We start from the raw sequence: 19,604 nt of genomic DNA on the forward strand, positions 1-19,604 counted from the left end.
CTTTTTTTGATGACTTTGGAGATGATAAATGACATTTAATACATGCTGACATTGAAGGTAGTAAATAAAACATGAAAACACACTCCCACTGAATTTACCCGGAGCAGAGAGAGTTCAATGCTGAGCTCTTTCCAGAATTTTCTTTGAAGTCACGAGGAGTTTCCCCCTTTAGAAGATGAGGTCAGTAGACTCGTGCCAATTTTTTCAGCCAGATATTCTTTATGCTGCAGAATAAGAGCTCAAGAACTTTGGTGGATAAAATGTTGAAGAAAGAAAGTCCGAAAAGGCTAAGTAGCTGGTTTGCTAAAGGTGCCAAACAGGATGTTAGAAGTTAAGAGGCTGATAATAAAGTGTAAGTTTGACCTAAATGAAGTCACTGACTTTTAGTTCTTTTGTGCCATTGGATTGTAAATAGTGGAAAGATAACAGGAGCTTTTTAGTTGATACAGATTTATGCTGTATTGGGATTATTATGTGGGTTTAGAACTTTATAATACAGCTGGAAATGTTGTAAAGGATTTTACAGATCTTGCTCTGCAAATTTGGGAATTAAAAAAATGCACAGGAAATTTCTACTCAGGCCCAACATCTGTTTTTTGGTGAGGTCCCGTTTTTGACTTGTCCCACCTCCACCTCCTTCAAAGCCTACATATGGGCACAGTGATGTTCATTTCCTCTCTTGCCAGCTCAAGGAAAAAGATTAATTTCAGACACCCCATGTGTCAAATCATCATTTTAAAATTCATACATCTTGAGATCATTCTTCTTAATTCATTTTCTTGTTGCCTTGGCTGAGAGTGAAGATAAGTGGCTTGCCTAAGATCAGCTAGATCCAAATTTAATTCCTACTGAAATAAGTGGGAATATTATCTTTGTCTCAGGTTTTAATGAGGATTTTATTTACAATTTGTAGATCTTCTGGCTTCTAGTTTGGGCAAGGAAATCTCACAAATGCCTCGTAAGACTACTGTAAGACTTACCAGTTGGTCAGATGTAGAAGTTTTCATAAAGCAAAAGATTTACTGCTCCTAATTAATCAAATTATGTATCTTTGAACTGTCTGACGAGGTGACTAATAAATAATAGTAACAGTCTCTACAGCGGCTTCAATCACAAGTTAGGTTTTTTTCACTTAGACTTGGCTTAAAGGTGGAATGCTGGGTACCTAGAATGAAGGTACACTTATTTTCTCTCAGTTTTAATGATAGGACCTTTTTTTGGTGTTTCAGAGGAAAAAGGTAGCTCCAATTCTTGCAGCATCTGGGTTGGAAGATTCACTTATTTATGAAAGTCTGTGTTTGAATTTCAGTTTCTGTGTGAATATCACACAATGAGAAACTGGTGCAGTGTAGGTACAGTCCAGAGATAAAGCTGAAATGAGTTCTTGTCACTCTCTGCTCTTTCACAACATAAATATAAGGCATTTAACCAAGGTGATGATTCTCTGAAATTTTAGGAATTGAAGGTTATTGAGATCCTTTGATGTGTCATATGTGGAAAGAGTTATGGTTAACGAAACTGTGGGGGACTTCAGAAAAGTAGTTATTTAGTACTTCAGGCTGTGTTGAATTCTCTTCTATTGTTTAGCTCTCATTCATTTAACAAAGGTGAAATATTTTCTTTAGCATTCTTCTTTTCCCCCAAATGTATATTTAAAAAGATAGATGAAGTATGAAGGAGAAAAGTGTATTAAAGATGGTGTGTGGTATTGTGAACTTGCTGGGGAATGTGTACCACCTTACAATGTGTGCCAACGCACATCATAATGCATATGTGGACCTTAACATACAGTGTAATGAAGTACTATGCACTCAGTAAGGCTCATCAATTAACTGAACCTCAGAAAATACTGGAACAGAAAAATATTAAGAATGGGAATAAAAAGCTGTCAGGCACAAATTTATAGGAAAAGGTTCTCTCTGGCTATCTAATCCATCCATCTTCTGTCACATAGAAAAACTCATCAGGATATTGGAACTCTGAGAAAAGTTACTTTATTGGCTGATGTAGAATTTCTGAGATAAGAGCGTGTAATATGAGGCCTGTAGTTCCGTGATCAAAATCAGGCTTTCATACTGTGCTAAATACCAGTAAAGCTAATTCAGCATTTTTGCTTTTCAGCAAAAGGGAAATATTTTATTACTGCTTTATTAATGTATACTTGTATAGCCCTTTTGAGGCAGAAAAGTCAAAATGGGGTGCACACTTTAAAACTAAGTAGTGCAGTGGAGATAAAAGTTTTTTCTGTTTTGTAATATGTTGATAGCGACATAAGCTGTAATGAATAATAAAGAGTTTTTTAAATATGAGATTATGAATCAGATACAGACTTTATTTTTCTGACTGTCTGGTCTTTTAATCAATATCTCACTCCAAAGGAATCAGAAAACTGATAAATGCATGATTTACATTTCAGGAAAATACTTTCAGGGATAGTGTTAAGGGTTGCTTTTCATTCTTAAGGTATTAGAGTTGGAAGTAATCAGCTCATGACTTTTCAGACTTTTACTGGGTTAGACATAATAATTGATGGTGAAGATTTTGAGCATAGTTTGGGACAAAATTCTAATGTTGCAAAAGATGAAAAATATGCTGCAGGTGGTAAGAAGGAAATTATACTTATTGTCAGAATGTTGTTGTAGCTTATATTATTTTTAGATAATTCCCTTGTTAAATGGGGATTTATTTTGTGGTTTGGTGTAAATGAATGAAAGTTACTCCAATTGTTATATTACATTTGAATTTGTTATTTGGATTAAATACACTTATGAGAGTGATTCTCAACAGCTTTTGCAACAAAAAACCAGATCTGTTACATGCAAAAACTGCTAAAAGGTGCATTGGTAAAAAACTGTGCTGGGTAGACATTTCTTCTTTGTTTGCCTGTTTTTTTTGTCCACAGATGTTAGCTGTTTTGTATGGGAATAAAGGTGTTAGTTTATGGGTTTCTTGGAAAAAAAGTTTAAAGGCTTTGAATGCATGAGATGTGTGGAGTGAAGCGCCAGAGGACATTGGTGGAATGTTAGGTGAAACCCATAGGGAAATAATTCAACAGCAGCATCTGGAAAGGAACTGTATGTGGCTTTAGGGTTTACTTTTAATACAAGTAGTTAGGATGAGATTAAATATAGGTGTTAGTATGTGAGAAATGGGGGACCAAGGTAAGTGATGAAGGTATATCATGTGAAATACTGGGATTAGGAAAAAGATTTAACAGAATCCACAGCTGATCACAGCTGAATTTTTAAAAGCCTGGAACCATAATTTGAATTGAACTATATATTGGTTTCATATAAAGCAAAACAGCTTACACGAAGAATTTGCTGGGGAAAGAGAAGAGAGAGGATAAGCAAGTTCCTTGGCCCTGCTGTGTCTCACTTTTGCCTGAATGGTATGAAGAAGATGGAAAGTTAAGCTACTAAGCCAGCTGGCTATACAGAGAGGAATCAGCTGGTGATTGAGAATTTTCTCTTGTCTCCCTGCTGTTTTTTGATATTTAGGACTTGATTCAATTGCCTAAGCGCAGTTGTCTGGTGCCATGTGAGATGCCGTAAGGTAGCTGAGATGGCTTAGAGGGATGGCAGAGATCAAACAGGATTTATGGGAGACCTGTGCCCTCTGGAGCGATAGCTGGAAGTCAAGTGGGATGCATCTCAAATGCACTAGGTGCCTGTAATTAGCCATCTGACTCGCGCCCTTACTACTCGGCTGAGTTGTTTCATGTGCTTTTGGCCATTGCTGACAGTGCTGAGAAAGTGGCTTGATTTGGCTGGCCGTGCTTCGTTGCTGATGCCATTTAAGATGCCCTATAATATCCTACTTTACCTCCAGCTGCCAAAAAAGGCACAGGTCCTGTGTCCTACATGCTGTGTTTAGGGAACCTTAAGACATTATATGTGAATATATAAATTGACTGTACTGGGATACCTAGCACAACTGTAGAGATAAATGTGTAGTTACCTAAATTCAGGTGGCTTAAAGTCAGTTGAAACCTGCCATTAAAAACATTTCAGGACATTTTGAGCTTAGTGAGTGGTATGGCTGGATTGCCATTTAGTCCCTAAGTATTATCTATCATCAAAGTTTAGAACAATCCTTTGGTCAAGATTATGTGTCACAGTAAAATGGAAGTACAGCTAATGGTAATACTATTTGATTTTCTTTTTACTTATTTCATGCTTAGTTAATACTGACCCACTGGTCTTATTACCAGCTTTACAACGTTTCTATCTCATTTGTTGTACAACTTATTATCCAGAATATGGAGGCTGAAAAAAATCTTCCTAAATGTGCGAACTGTAGAAGTGGAAGCAATAAAAAATTAAGAAATCTTGTGATTCATTTTGCCATAACAACCATTAATCTTCTCAAATAGTCTGAAGTGATATGATCCTATGTTTTTTTCTCTTTGTCATAGTTTCCCCAGTACCAGTCTATTTTCTTCTGCTTGTTCCATTCCACTGTTTTCAGGTTTTCAGGATTAGAACGTGTTAAAATCTTGTTACATTACTATTTAATATAATAAATTGGAAATTTAACCAGTTCAGCAGAAGCTCTGACATATCATTATAATATGAACACTTTTCAATAAGCTCATAAAAACTGATAAAATTTTTAAAATGTTTATTTTAAAAATAAGGCATTCTATATCTGTCTTTTTTCTAAATTTCATATAAGGAAAATTTTCAATAGCTTTAATTATTATCAGTTAAATGGGCAGAAAATGATATTCTTTAAATATGCTCACATTTGACTGATTCCATTGTGAAAATGGAACATTTTTGTAACATCAAGGATGGTGTGGCATTCAAGATACCATAATTTCGTTCCTACTATTGGGAAATTATTATGGTAACACTTTGCAGATGTTATTTTTCTAAAGAGCTTTATAAATTTTAAATGCTCCTGAAGGATGAGTTGCCAACAGTGGCTAAATAAATAACCATTAAACTACTGTCATTTTTATCAGTATCTTTTGGGAAGAGAGCTGTGGAAAACATAGTGGTGGGCCAGCTGTACTTGAATTAAAGATTTCCTTGATCTTTTAGGCACTGCCTTTGGACACAGAAGGTGATTTTGATGACAATAATAATTGAGAATAGTTGATTTACTTCCAACTTTTTACTTGAGTTCTTAAAGATCTATGCATAACTCACTTTTATTGACAATGAGGTATTTAAAGAGACTTATCTGATAGGGTGGATGGGCTGGCTTGTCAATGTATTCATTTCCCCCCCCATTGATATCCCAAAGCATTATAAAGGGCAAATTACTTTCACATGTTGGTCATGAGGATGATCATGCCTCTGCTTTTTCGATGTGTGTGGAAAAACACCACTCTTTCTGCCTTCTAGAATTCTGTCTTCAGTCTTGCCTGTAAAACACCATACACACCATAATACTGTTACCATAAATAATAGTAAAGGAAAGTGTGGGAGGTTTTGGCTCCAGTGTCATCAGTATGCTGTTGATCTCAGTTCTCTGTATTCTTTTCATCCAGCCCAGATGGCAGAGTATAATTGCTTTTCCAGGCTTTGACCAAGATAGGGATATGGATGAAAGTGAGTTGGCTGCAAATCAACATGGTTAATGGAGAAATGCTGCTTGTTAGCCAAGGGAAGCATTTAGGGAAATAGAAAAAGGTAATGTATACACCATGTACTGAAAATACATTTTTAATTTTTGCTAAAGTGACCGGCTGTGTTGGCCTCTTACTAACAACGGAGGCTTCTAGTACCATTTATTATTAATGATTCCATTGTAACACAAGTCTAACTGTGGTTGTCTATGCCTCTGCTACCACCTCACTCTAGTAATACATTCCCTTCATCATTATTTTGCAAGTTATCCAAAATTATCTGTGGCTACAGCACATCTGTCTGCTTTTAGGTTGCATGAACTGTTAGCTGGAATTGACACTTGTATTCAAACCTCTGTGATTCCACGTACTCTATATTTGTTGAAAATAGCAACAAATGTTTTTTAGAAGATGGCAAGTCGTCAGTGATAATTCAGAAGGTTCAGACTCATCCAGGAGACTGTTATTTGACAGATTTGGTCTATTTTTATGTTCTGTCAGGTTATGAATGATTTTAGGTAAAATACAGACATGAACATTAAGGGAGGGATTTCTTGGTTTTCAAAGACTGTGAACAGTCTTTGGGCTTGATTTTATCCTTCTGAGTATTTGTCCTATAATGCCACTACTTTTTTTCAGAGCATCCAACATCATGGCAAAGAATTGCATGTGGTTTGCAGTCGCTCTTAGAACTAGCTGCTCCTTCTGTTAGACATTCAGTCCCCAGTTCCCGAGATTTCCTTTTTGAAGGGCTGTCAGAACAGCAGTTTCGGTAGCCTGCATCTGCCTGTAGAATTTTCTGATCCACTGGAGCTCGCATTCGGCAAATTTTAAGCCATGACCACTAGAAATGTTTGCATGACTCTTTACTGACATGTAGTAAGTTGTTGTCCTTGGCAGTATAGTCAGAACGTAGCATGGACTGTCATGATTTTGATGATCACAATTTAAAATGAGTAACTTTATGCAATTCAAGTGTTCACATTTCTTGCCTTTGCTTACTAAAGGGAAAGGCTTCTGGGGGTCTGTAACTATCTTCACGTCATAATCATTTTAATACCTATTTTCCAGTATACTTTCACTGGCTTTGTTTAAATTGAGATATCAAAATATTTGAAGAACAATAACATTCAAACCCAATGGAATATGTGAATTAATATTAAATCTAGAATGTTTATATTTATATGCCTATATTTACCCTAAATATTTATTTCTAATGTCTGAAATAATACTAGTGATTGTATTTCATGTAATAATGATATTCTGTATGTTTCTTCATGAATGTTTATATTTTGAATAGGTGGTCTTAATAGATTTTGCTCTTTACCATTATGTAAGGTGGGAAATACAGCTTTTATTCATTTTCTATCCAGCATAGCCATTACTGTGTACCTAAGATATAACCACCGGTTAAGTTGTGTTCTATCATTTCACTGTATCTGTGCTTTGCACAGTTTCGCGGGTTGAAAGCAATATATGAAAAGCTACAAAGCAAGGACTTAATCAGAACCGAAGGTAAAGAATATAGGCTAGCAATTCATGGTTTTATATACTCCTACTTGGAAAAACACGTGACCAGCGTAGTAGTTCAATGTAGCTCTTCAGTCTTGGAAGAAATACTGTTACATTTTGTGTTCTCTTCAAATAATGGAGAGATCAAGAAGAAAATCTAGTTTATGAAGAAACTGAGAAGGTCATAAAGAAATACAGGATAATATTGTTGCAAGATCAGTGCGGTAACCCATGTAATCTGTTTAACTAAGAGCAGTAATTTCAGAATGCATTCCAAACCCATGACATGATAAAAAACAATGAGGAATTTTTAAGCCTGTTCATTACTTTTGAACTTGGCACTTCCTCACGAAAGCGGAAGATGAGGAATAGTCTAAGAATGAAAGTCAGTTTATTCTTTGACGTGATGTGAAAAATACAACAGAAAACAACTTGCATCCCCTCATGTATTTAAAAATGTGTTTAAAAATGTATTAATAAATTATTAGAGCTTATTCTTATGCTTTTAAAATAAAAGTGAAAGTAGACACCTCCAAAACAGTATTCAAATATATGACTACCCTTTCAATTAAGCAAAACGGAAAGAGCCAGGCTTTCAGTTTATGTGTATTCATAGTTCAAGCTGAGTTCACTTGACTTGGTTATACAAGGCAAATTACACGTTGGAGGCAGCTGCAGGTTTTGTTTTCATCTCTGAGCGGCTAAGCATATCCACTGTAAGCAAAAGGGTAAACTGCAAATCATAGAAAACAATATTCAGCAGGTGTTTCACACAAAGTATGTGAGAGTTGACCTCTTCTGATCTAGTATAAAGGAAAACAGTCTGAGAAGTGAGGAATTCCTTCTCTTATTCCCTCTGTTAGACTCCTGCCAACAGAGATTATATTGATTTATTAACTCTGTAGCTCTTTCGGAAAATGTGCTATTTTGTGTTTGGCCTGAAAGAAAGGTCTTTTCATATACAAAGGAGTTGCTTATTTGTTTTGCTACATCTTGTTACATTTTGTTAAGATGTGGGAGATGCTGTGCTGTGAAATCGGTTTGCACACTTAGTACCCCTCCAGTGATTCTCTGTGCAGTAAGTGATGTAGCACAACTGCGTATCGTGGCTCATTTTTCTCTTCTATGAGCGGAATTGTATTTGTGTATCAGACAGAGCTCTTTTACTGCTACTTGGATTTTGGTGTATTTTTTCATGTCAGACCCTTGTTTGTTGCTTGAACAAGACATTATCCTTTGGGATTACTCTCATAGGATCTGATAGCTTTAGCCTCCATTGGGTAAGGAGATGGTGCAGCAGGATCAGAGAGAGCTAATGTAAAACGCACCAACTTTCAGATGTAGCTTATGACTGCTGCTGCTCTAATCTGGACCACGTGATATTACTGGCCTCCGTCAACAAAGCTTCTACTTACAGTGCTAGCCATTAACAACTACTGCACTTTCTTTTTAGGTACAACTGATAGCAAGGCGAAAAGAGAGGGAGAAATAGGCTGCATTCTACTCCTAGCATGTATGACTTGAGGTAGAGAAATGCTCAAGGAGTATATATCTGAACTGGATGTCAGGGAGCAAGGATCAGATATTGCAATGAACTCTAGAATAAGAAATTTCTCTCAGTTTGATTGTCAGGGAGCAGCAAGGGCCAGCAGCTCCCTAAGGGAGGGGAGCTGTGGGTGGTAACAGGGCTGGCAGGTCACCAGCCAGGGTCCAGTCCCACAGTAGCTAAGTGGGGTGAGCAGGGCAGGCTTGGAGGTGGTAGCTGGGTTCAAGCAAGAGTCCAGGTCATCGGGCAAGTTTGTGGTGATAAGGGAGGTCCAAGGTTAGAGCTGGGAGTACAGGTCAGTGAGTCAGGGTCAGGATTCAGTCCAGTGATGGTAATCAGGGTTGGCTATGCAGCCCAGTGACCATCAGGCAGGTCCATACTGGAGAGGTCCAAGGTCAAATTGGTCAAGGTCTGGATCAATGTAAATGCTTTGTTCACAGAGGAGTTACGGGAAAACAAGGAGGCAAGAATTCAGTTGATCTGAATTGCTTCTAATGCGTAGCTTTGGCAGAAGAATAGAAAACATGCCAGTTGCTCCAAAGAGATGCTCTGAGACAGGAATTAGAATCCTGTTCATTGGACTGATGATACTTAAATATCCATGTGCTACATGTTGCCTTTCGTATACCTGGAAAATTGTTGATGTGTTAAGGTATCAGTTGCCGAGGGTGTAGATTGGATTGAAATGATCTGCTACAAGGGGTACTGTTACTTCCTCTCTCCTATGTATTTATGTGTATTCCGGTTTTCCAGTGAGGAAGAGCTTAGGGGCAAAGATGAAATGTGGCAGCAGGATGGAGTGGGAATCATGTCAGCAAGGAAGGGTGAAAACTTAATTTAGAATGACGAAAAGAATATATCACCTACCAAGCTCTTGAAGGAACTCAAAAGAAGTTAATCCAATTTCTCTTGGTAACTCATTAGATGATATATGGTTCATTTGAGGCAGGTGTCTGCTTGGGATTAAGACATCTGAATTAAGACATAAGTAGGTGTCTACAGCAGCTGAAGTTCCTGTGATAGCCAGTGCAGACCTAGGACAGGACTCAGTTGCCTAAACATAGGTGCCTAGTGCCATTTGAAACACCTAGGATATATGAGACATCCTTATGGGGTAGGCATATACTGTACATTGTAAAATGCACAGGAGACTTATTTCCTGCTGGGGTGGCACTCAGTCCCGAAGCAGTTACACAAACCTGGCGACTGAGATCATCAGCCACTAGGTATGAACCTTAGGACAACCTGAATTATTCTTTATCAGCCATATTAAATACAGCTCCTTCAGCTGCAAAGGGAATTTAGACACCTAGCATGCCTTTAGACACCTGCATGGGGGGAACCATTTAGAAGCTCAGTTCAGTTGCCTAAGAGATGAGTCTAGTGCCATTTAAGATGCTCTGCAGCGTATGGGTATCTTGATAGATTTGAAATGAGACTTACTGTAAATGGACAAAGTGGGACCCATGCCCTTCCTGAGCGGCATTTGGAGGCCAGAACTCTTAAGTCGTCCAGAATGACTCCAGGTACATATGTTTAGACAGCAGGAATGAGCTGAGGTTTCTTAACCTTGAGCTGAACACCACTCTTAAACCTTGTCTTCTGCAGCTTTGGAAGACCTATTCTAAAGGATTTCCAAAAGGAATGTGATATATAGATTTTTTTTTTTGCTTTTTTAAATTTGTAACAGTATGTCCATGAGTAGTGTAGTTAAGAGCATGACTTGAATTTTCTAGTTTTGTGTAAGATTATTATTCTTAACACAGCAACATTTTTTACAGTCTTTGCAGCATTCCCTGTTAATGTCATTTGTTACCTTTTGAACTGTCAGTTCATCAGAATTCTGCTCACTTGATAGAATTCTTTTTATGAAATATTAATTTATAATTTCTAAATAAAAGTCATAGTTTTTTCTTACTATTTGTTAGTTAATATTATTTGCACTTTATGACCTTTGTCTTTACCATTGAAGTCCTCTTTGTAAACAGGATTAGATCAAACAACTGGCCACTCCAGCAGCATAAGCATTTATAGTTTAGTTGAATTTCTCTGTGTTTAAAATCATATTTCTTCTGTTTTCATATGAATGACTTGTGTTTTATTGTAAACAACCCTGCAACAATTTAATAAGTGTACTAGCAGATTATATTAGAATTTAATAATTAATGGAAATGACAGTAGCAATGTTAGAGCTATTACTTTACAATAGAAATCCCTGCAGTGACTTCTCAGTCAGTTCAGATAATCTCCTGATATATATGTAAATCACTACTCTTTCATGAGCTCACACAAGCCCCCTAATAGAAGTTGTAAGCACATTCAAATTAAATTTGAAGAGATGGACTAAAGTAATACTTGTAGGTTTAATCCCCAGTATAAGAGAGATGTAGACATACTGGATCAGATCCAGCAAAGGGCCATGAAGATGATTAATGGATTGGAGCATCTGTCATATGAGGAGAGGCTGAGAGAGCTGAGAGTGTTTAGCCTGGAGAAAAGAAGGCTCAGGGGGATCTTACCAATATGTACAAATACCTAGTGGAGAGAATAAAGAAGACAAAGTCACTGACAGGACAAGAGGCAATGGGCACAAACTGAAGTACAATAAATTCCCTTTAAAGATCAGAAAAGTCTTTTTTACTGTGAGGGTGATCAGCACTGGAACAGGTTGCCCAGGAGTCTCCATCCTTGGAGAGACTCAAGACCCAACTGATCATGGTTCTGGGCAACCTGCTTTAGTTGACCCTGCTCTGAGCAGGGTTGGTTGAACTAGATGATCTCCAGAGGTCCCTTCTGACCTCAACGATTTATTCCAGATAGGTTAACTCTGCATTTAACTAATTTCATTCTGTAATGATTTACTTGTATTTTATAATTTACCCTCCTATGGATGATCTCCAGTTGATTGATTGAATTATTTTTTGAAGTAGGAAGTCCAAAACTAGACACAGTATTTCTACTCATTAAGTGGCAGGCTACTGTTTTATCTATGACATCCCTGTTTATAGCCTAGGATTAGATTTGGCATTTCATTTTCTTCTTTTTTTTTTTTTTCTTCAGAGCATGGTGTTATTGACTCATATTCAGTTTGTTATTTCTTTTAGTATTACAGTCCTTTTCTGTAGAACTGTTTAGTCAGGTACTCTCTATCTTCTATTTTACAAAAACCTTTTTTTGGGGGGTCAAAATTATTAAAATGGAGAAATAAGCATGATAGAATTTGTAAAAGACAACATGCAAAAATTCTTTTAATTAGTCATTCAGCATCAGATACAATAAGGATAGCCCTAAGTGTTCTGTTATATATTGCTTTTATTGAAATGCATCGTATTTATTTCTCTAGTATGTCAATGGAATTTTGAATTAAAGCACTTGCAACTGCTTTGTTTGTGGTATTTCTGTGTTATCATTCAGGTCATGAATATGTAACAGTATCATAAGAAAAAATTGCTTAATGAAAGCTTCTCAAGGACTGATGAGTTTGTTTGCTAGTCATGGCCTGTTCCTGGCTACTGTTCTCCCAGTGGTCATGTCAGCAGCATACAGTAGAAGTTCTTGGGTGAATACTCAGTTTATCTTTACTGAGGGATATTCACCAGGTGTGTCCCACTGTTTTCTGAATATCTGTATGTATTATTTGTATCTCATGGGTGGATCTTCTCCATTTCCCCCCTAGTTAATTTGGGAATGAATATGTTTTATATCGGCCTTCCAGTAGTGTGAACTGTATAAACAAGTCTCTGCAATACCACTTCAATCATTATTTGATTATGTACTAAGTTTTTAATTTCTTCCTGTTTATTTCCTCTATTTCTTGTAAAGTTGAGAGACCTCTATGTGTTCAGAAGATTGATCACTGTTTTCTTTGTTCTCCTTCCAGCAATTGTATTATTTATCTCAGAGCCTTCTCCCAGTTTTTGGGCATTTGTCCATGTCACTGCACATATACATATGGAGTTATGATGCCACCTCCCTGCTGATCCTTGTTTAAAACTTCTCTCCTGAATAATTCTTCCTTGTACAAGATGGACCTACCTTGGTTCTGTTGTCCTCTGTGCCAGAACACCACCTTGTGGAAAAGGACAGCAGAGCTTCATTTTTGCTTGGTTAGAAAGATTGAAAAGACCTGAACCTCCAGATTCTTCTCCCTTACTTTTGGGTACTTGCAGTTGATTTTGAGCAGCTCTGGGTAATATTTGCCAGTGCTATTAGTGCCCATATGAATGAGCTGCATGGACTAAATGAATGAATCTCAGCACCTTTACTGAAGCAGTGACAGAGCTTAAAAAAGTGTGTTTATTTAATTTGATTACATTTATGGTTATATTAAAAAGATTATACTGCTCTAATTAAGGGTTACTAGGATTTTCTATAATCAACTTGAATTTTCAGCTATTTATAACTCAGGGAAAATGTTTCCATACAGAAATTTGGCATTCAGTGTCTCAAGCTGAATGGTATGGTTTTCCTTTTTCTATTTTTTTAAAAAAGATTCTTTGGCTGCATTCTGTTCTGAGGGAGGCAATTTTTTGTGGTTTTATATGGTTTTTGTGCTCCCTTGGCAAGGCTTGATACATGGAAAAAACAAATTTTCCAGGCTCTTAGCCTTTTATGTCAGCTCTTTCCTTTTTGATATTTCAAACATTGTACTTTGGTAGTCATTACTTTTTAACAGAGCCACTATATAGTTCAATAAGCAGTCACCTCTAAATATCTACCATAACTACTTTTTGTATTTCGTTACGTGAAAATGCTTCCTACAATACAATTTAGTAAATATTTTTTCTGAAACAAAATTATTTACCTGACATGTTTAGTGTTTAATGTAAGTACTTGTGTATTTATGTAAGGTTCACCTTTTTTGGATTCTCTTAAAATATAAAAACTATTTTTCATTTTTCTATTTATTTCTATTTATATTTTCTATTTATTATCTGTAGACTATTTAATGCCATACTTTAAGCTGTTGAAATTCTCTAAGTTTGTTTCATTGTTGGTTCTGAAAATCATTCCTTTTAGCCAAGGGGATGGTGCACATTTGAAATCCTCCAGTTAGAGTTCGGGGAACTCGATTCCTCAATTCAGGAAGCCTGAGTCCTCGTTAAGGTCTAATGCCATCCAGATAGTAAACAGAGAAGTGTTTAAACTCTGCATAAGTTTTTAAAGACTTCAGTCTGTTCTGTGGATTTGAAGCTTGCCTAGTGAATGCAGATGGCATTGAGCCTGGCACAGAATGTGACTGGTGGCTCAGGTGTCCCCTTCAGCTGTGTTTCAAGTGATGTCCAAATATTCTGCAAGTGTGACACTGTGGCCAGAAGACTTCCCAAGAAAGCAGGGAGTCTCTTTTGTCTTCCCGACAATGTTGTCAAGTATGTATCTCCAACTTCTTGGAAGAATGTCCTAACAGCAAGTTATTGAGCATTCATAGAACAGGTGAGATTAAGGTGAAGAGATACTCCTTTCCGCCTCTGATTCAGCTTGGTCCACAGAATGGAAAAATGCTAGAATCGTCTTAGCAGAAGATGGTACATATATAGTCTCTGATTTGTTCCTGAGTTTTATCCAGTGATTATGCACCGTAAAATGCATAAATAGTACACAGGGGCCTGAACCTAAGTATTCTGCCTCCCTTTTACTTGCTTGTTATCTGACCTTTTGCAATGCAGCATGAGAGAAATTATTAGTTAAGTTGGGGAGAAGGATGATCAGAACAGAATTTGTGAGATAAATAAGAAGCTAGCTGAGGAGGAAATGAGAGATAATGTTGAAAGCAGATTCATTAGACCAAAGAGACATTGCTGGTGGAGTTCCTCAGGTCTTTTTTTAAGACCTGTTTCTTCTATAGCACTAACCCAAATTTTTTGCGATAATATATAGAATCATAGAATCATACGTTTGTGGCAAAATAAGGTAATCATGTTAGTCCAGACGTTTTCACCAGGAAATATCAAGGTGGTAAGATCTGTTGACAGAAAGACAGGAGACATTATCAGTACCACACTGGATACCACACAGGAGGAACTGAGTGACCTTGAAGACAGGAGCAATCAACGTGCTGTAGATGAAACTAGATGACATTCAGTGCAAAGCAAGACTCTTCTGGATTAAGAACCAAGATGTTTACTCAAAGCTGTTCATCAGCTCAAAGAATGTAAGGATTTGTCTGTAGTACTGCCTTAAATTTCCACTGTGTGGCCCTTGTGGGAATCATCCCATACATGGTTCTCAGTGTCACGTTCAAGAACAGTGAAATGAAGTTGAGACTGACTAGCGGACAGTCAGGCCATACAGAAAATCAGGGTATGAGAGACCTGGATTAGGGCTCAAAGAGATTATATGCCTCTAATATCACAGATGGAGAATAAAAATCAATACTTGAGTGCCTTTTGCAATGTCCATTCCAAACTTCTGTCCCCTACGAAACCCAAGGGCTGCAAACATCCCCTGAATGGCTGTGTGAATGGCTACTGCACGTGCTGTAGCTGTGTGAAATGCTCTGTAAAGACAGGTACGGCTCTTTGATTTCAGCAAAAGTTTTACCACAGTAGGAACTGAATAGGATTTACAGGCTTTGGCCCAGAAATTGAACATTTTTGCCACCAAAGTTTTATGGACATTTTTCATGCTCTAAATTAAGCTTTGGTTCACATAATCTATTTTAGCTCTTTCTTTTTTTTCCTGTCACAGCTTTACTCATAGCGCAGCTGCAGCATTTGTCTTGTAACAAGAAGGATCTGATAATCATGAAATAACCCAGATTTATGCCCGTAGTGCTGAAGCGGTGCCATATTTGTGAAAATAACTTAAAAAAAGAGAAACAATATGCAGCAGATGTGAAGGTTTTACCTTCGCATTTAAGTACGTTTATACTGTCAGCGAGTGTGGGCTTAGCACAGCCTGACAGAGTTTTAACTTACCAGATGTTCCACGTGATCAAATAGATACTATACAGCTGTTTCCCATTCTTTTTACTGGGCTCAGATAAATACACAGTAAATGCTCTGAAATATGTTTATTGTATTTTGGCTAGTGTTGCAGCTGTTGTTGCAGAGAACTTACTTACTTTTATCCATGGGCACCGAGAATGCAGGGAGAAACCAAAGGTGCTGTAGGAATGCTCGTTTTCCGTTACCATGAGGCGAAATTAGCGGCTGTTTGGTTGAAACAACCTTGATGATACTAGCCAGGGAGGGATGAAAAATGGTTTTTTCATCCGGTTGTGGATGATGTGAGATTAGTGGCCATATTTATGCACTGCAGAAGTGATTTCTGGTCTCTGGGTGAGCTGCGACTCCCGCGGGCGGGAGCCGTCCCGCTGGGCTGACAGTGTCACCCTTCCCGTGGCGTTTAACTCTCAGGGGAGGTGGTGGGTGTAGCGGCAGCCGCCGTCCCGCAGGCAGCTCATGCTAATCCCAGCACAGGCTTTCAACACCGGAACAGAGACACTGGGTTGGATTCTGTATTCAGTGCAATACAGAAAACGGCGTCACCAGAGCTCCTGGTGGGGCTGCCTGCATCCCTCCTGTCTGCTCATACAGGTGCTGGCAGCGTGCCCCAAGTCGGCCATTTGATCTGTTTTTTAAAGACACACAGCTTTTTGGGGGTCAGTCTGAGCAACTGCTCTGAACTGCTTCAGGACTTAAAGGCCCAGGTTATGTTAACCGCCACACCTGTCAACTTGATTCGATAACAGAGCAGCTAAATAATAAAAAAGGAAGTTTCATTTCCCTTCACCTGCTTTTCTGATCTTGTTTCTCATTCCTCCCCCTCCAACTCCCCATGCTCTCCTTAGCCCTTTGACCTTACTGCTGCCTTCCTTCCCTCCTTTCACTGTCAGCCTCCTGCCTTTCCAGATCTTCCCTTACACCTGGAAAATTCTTCTTCTTGTCTACCGGGGGCCTTCCTTGTTCTCCTTTAAATCCTTCTTTAAAACCTTCATCTTCGGGAAGAGGAATTACTTTCATCTTTCATTAATAATCTCTTCAACATTTCTTGACTGCTCTGTTCTTCTCAGATTTATAGCCTGGTCTTGCAAACATTTAGAGAGAAGTAACTGTTCAGTTAAATTGAGAACATTCAGTTAGAAGTTTGGAGAACTAGATTGTTCTTTGGGAAGCTTTTTGAAATGGGAATATTTCTCACTCTGTAAAACACAATGTTCATTTATGGTTTTATGTACATTTTTATAATAAACATTTGTGGCCTCAGAGGAGCAGTGGAACATGCATGCAGATAACTTCTGCTTTTAACTTTTATTCCCTAACTCAAGGTATGGAGCATGTTCTCACAGATTTTTAAAGGCTGTGAGCAAAGTTACTGTTGAGAATATGACTTTATACCCAGAATCATATGAGAGGACAAGTACAAGGTGTACCTTTGATCTTAGTGATCTTCATTGTTTTGTGTTTCAGTATTGATTTGTATTTCAGGAATCTCAAGCATCTGGACTGCCTGAATACGTAAAGATTGTAGAAGTTGGGCCAAGAGATGGATTACAAAATGAAAAGGTAATTTTTCTCTTTTTTGGGAGTGTATTTTGATGTGGATATCAGCATTATTTTCATTGTGTAAAATACACATATCCTGCTAATTGTGTTTCTTCCATTTTGTATTATAAATATATTTATTGATTTGTGTGTTAGTAACTGTCTTGTCTATTAGAATAAAGGTATATTGCTATTTAGCCAGATGTTAAATCATATAATTTCTTGCTATACTTGGTTAACTAGCCTTTCTCTTACTCTACTGCCATTTTTCTCTCTGGTATTTGTCTTGTCAATCAATCACATTCTGTCATGACATAACTGGTAAATGCCATGAAACACTGGCTATCTTCATAATATGCGTTTGTGCTACATGTGCTACTATAGTAGGAATAGTACAATAGGTTTTGTCACATTTCCTGCTGAACAGGCATGGAAAGAAAAAAAACCCATTCTTTTGATAATATTTCCCTGAAGAGTTGGCAGGGAAGCATGGAAGAAGATTGAAAGAGACTATGTAAAATAGGGTACATGTATCAAAACAATCATCTCTTTCCACAAACAGGAGGATAAGCTTATGTATATCGTTGTTACTGATATCAAAGGTGTTAATAGTGTAAACAGAATAGGAGAATTACTCTGCCTCAGCTGTGGAGCTTTTTTTTTCATTTTTCTCTGGTTGGACTATTCTGTGTTACTATTTCCTTTGTCACTACTTTGCTAGGTTGGTGTTTGGTTACTAACAATTAGTGGTGCTAGATCTATAACAAATTACACGGAGGTGCTTCCTCATTCTTTTGTGGCAGACAAAAAATGGAGTAGGATCATGTATACTGCCTAGTGCTTTCCTTGTGCAGTAGCTTCCTACTGTCATGAAACAGTATAGTTATGGTATAATGTATGAGTATAGTTCATTTTTAAAAAAAAATAAGAATTGATTATGTGCTAAGAACATTTCGCTTACAGAAGTTTCTTACCACATGAAATACTTTAGTATATCTCCATGTCCGCAGGTGATAGTCCCAACTGATATCAAAATTGAGTTAATCAACCGGCTTTCCAGAACAGGCCTGCCTGCAATAGAAGTGACCAGTTTCGTTTCATCCAAATGGGTGCCTCAGGTATGTAAAATCATCACCATTCAGAACTATTTCAATTTAAATGCCATTCCATGCAGTGGAATTTTCCAGTAGTATAGCCTGTGTAATTAGATAAGAAAATTGAACAGAAATAATATGTTGTTTATTTGTAAAATCAGATGCTGTTGTCAGACACCATTACACAGTTTTCAAGTTTTATGCTTTTATTCAGCTCAGCTGAAGTTGGGCTAATTATTAAAAAGGAGGCAAAATTGAAGAAAGCCAGCAAGCTGTGCGGAAAGCTGGTTACATCCCTAACTCTGCTGAGTTAGGGAGTGGTTGCTCCAGAAGGGAAGGGGAACTGGAAGCCAAGCACGATAACATGGGGAGCAGAGGTTGTAGCCTTGTTGACCAAAGGGCAGTCCAACAGTCTGTGAGAGCAGAGCACGGCTGGTGAGGGTAGCCAGGGCAGCCAAGAGTACACATACTCAGGTCAGTCTGCAGTGATGCAGCCGGGGAGTCAACTCTGCGAGAGGTAGTCAGGATCCAGTCAGTAAGGTACCCGGCCAAGCATGGGCTTGGCTGCTGCTGTGCAGCTGCGCTGTGTCTCAGGCAAGGAGGAAGCATGAGAGTGTCTCAGCTTAAAAGTTTCTTCTGAGTGAAAAGGGAGGGTAGGCCACATTAAGACTTCTTAACAGCCGTTTGGTGGAGCCTCTGCCAATCTGCTTTCCAGCTTTTATTGATGAGCTCCAAGGCTGATTGAGGCTTCTCAGGTTGCTGTCTTCTTATCAGTGAGCTGGCCTTGAGTGCAGGCAGCTAAACTCTAAGAAGGGGACCACTCCAGGCCCTGATCAACAGAAATGCTAGGAGTACAGTTTGCCATGGTTACTACATAGGGTGTGAGAAATCTTAAATATTGTCATCGCTCTCCAAACATAAATAATTTAGTGGGTGATTCCCTATTTCCCCTTTGCAGCATGAGGGTAGGAATTTGTATGAGTACGTATGTGCAAGGGACAGCAGTAAATGGGGAGTGAGAGAATTGGGTCACAGGATGCTGAGTGGGGATGATGTATCAACCCTCTGAGTAAAGGACAGCTGGGATATAGGATGCTGAGCGTAGACATAGTGATAAAGATTTGAGAATATGAAGCTGTTGGGATGCAGAGTACTAAGTTTGAATATTGAGATGAACAGCAGTGGGGCTGATCTCTGGGGAACAGTCATGGTGGAGGGCACTTCCTGTGGAAGCAATGTCAGTTCAGAGACCTAGAGTCAGAGAAGGAAAACCTAGGTGCACAGGGCTTGTGCAACCTGCGGAAACTTCTCTATAGAGCTCCCTAGCACCAAACCGGGAGAGGAGACTCCCCAGCCCTAGGGGTTGTTGGACTGTCATGGAAACTTGA

The 19,604-nt window shown here is 38.2% G+C and overlaps 1 protein-coding gene across 3 annotated transcripts in view; it reads left to right on the forward strand.

The window, feature by feature from the left end:
- Window positions 1–19,604, forward strand: part of HMGCLL1 (3-hydroxy-3-methylglutaryl-CoA lyase like 1) — a gene marked incomplete at its 5' end in the record, with an annotated part of 81,661 nt that overhangs the window by 6,321 nt on the left and 55,736 nt on the right. For all 3 annotated transcript variants that reach the window (XM_082305571.1, XM_082305572.1, XM_082305573.1), the window contains 2 exons: window positions 17,066–17,143; window positions 18,133–18,240. In XM_082305571.1, the coding sequence (XP_082161697.1) occupies window positions 17,066–17,143; window positions 18,133–18,240 (186 nt within the window). The remainder of the gene's footprint in view (window positions 1–17,065; window positions 17,144–18,132; window positions 18,241–19,604) is intronic.

This window comes from Platalea leucorodia (genome assembly GCF_965183815.1).
Source record: "Platalea leucorodia genome assembly, chromosome: 3".
NCBI lineage: Eukaryota > Metazoa > Chordata > Aves > Pelecaniformes > Threskiornithidae > Platalea > Platalea leucorodia.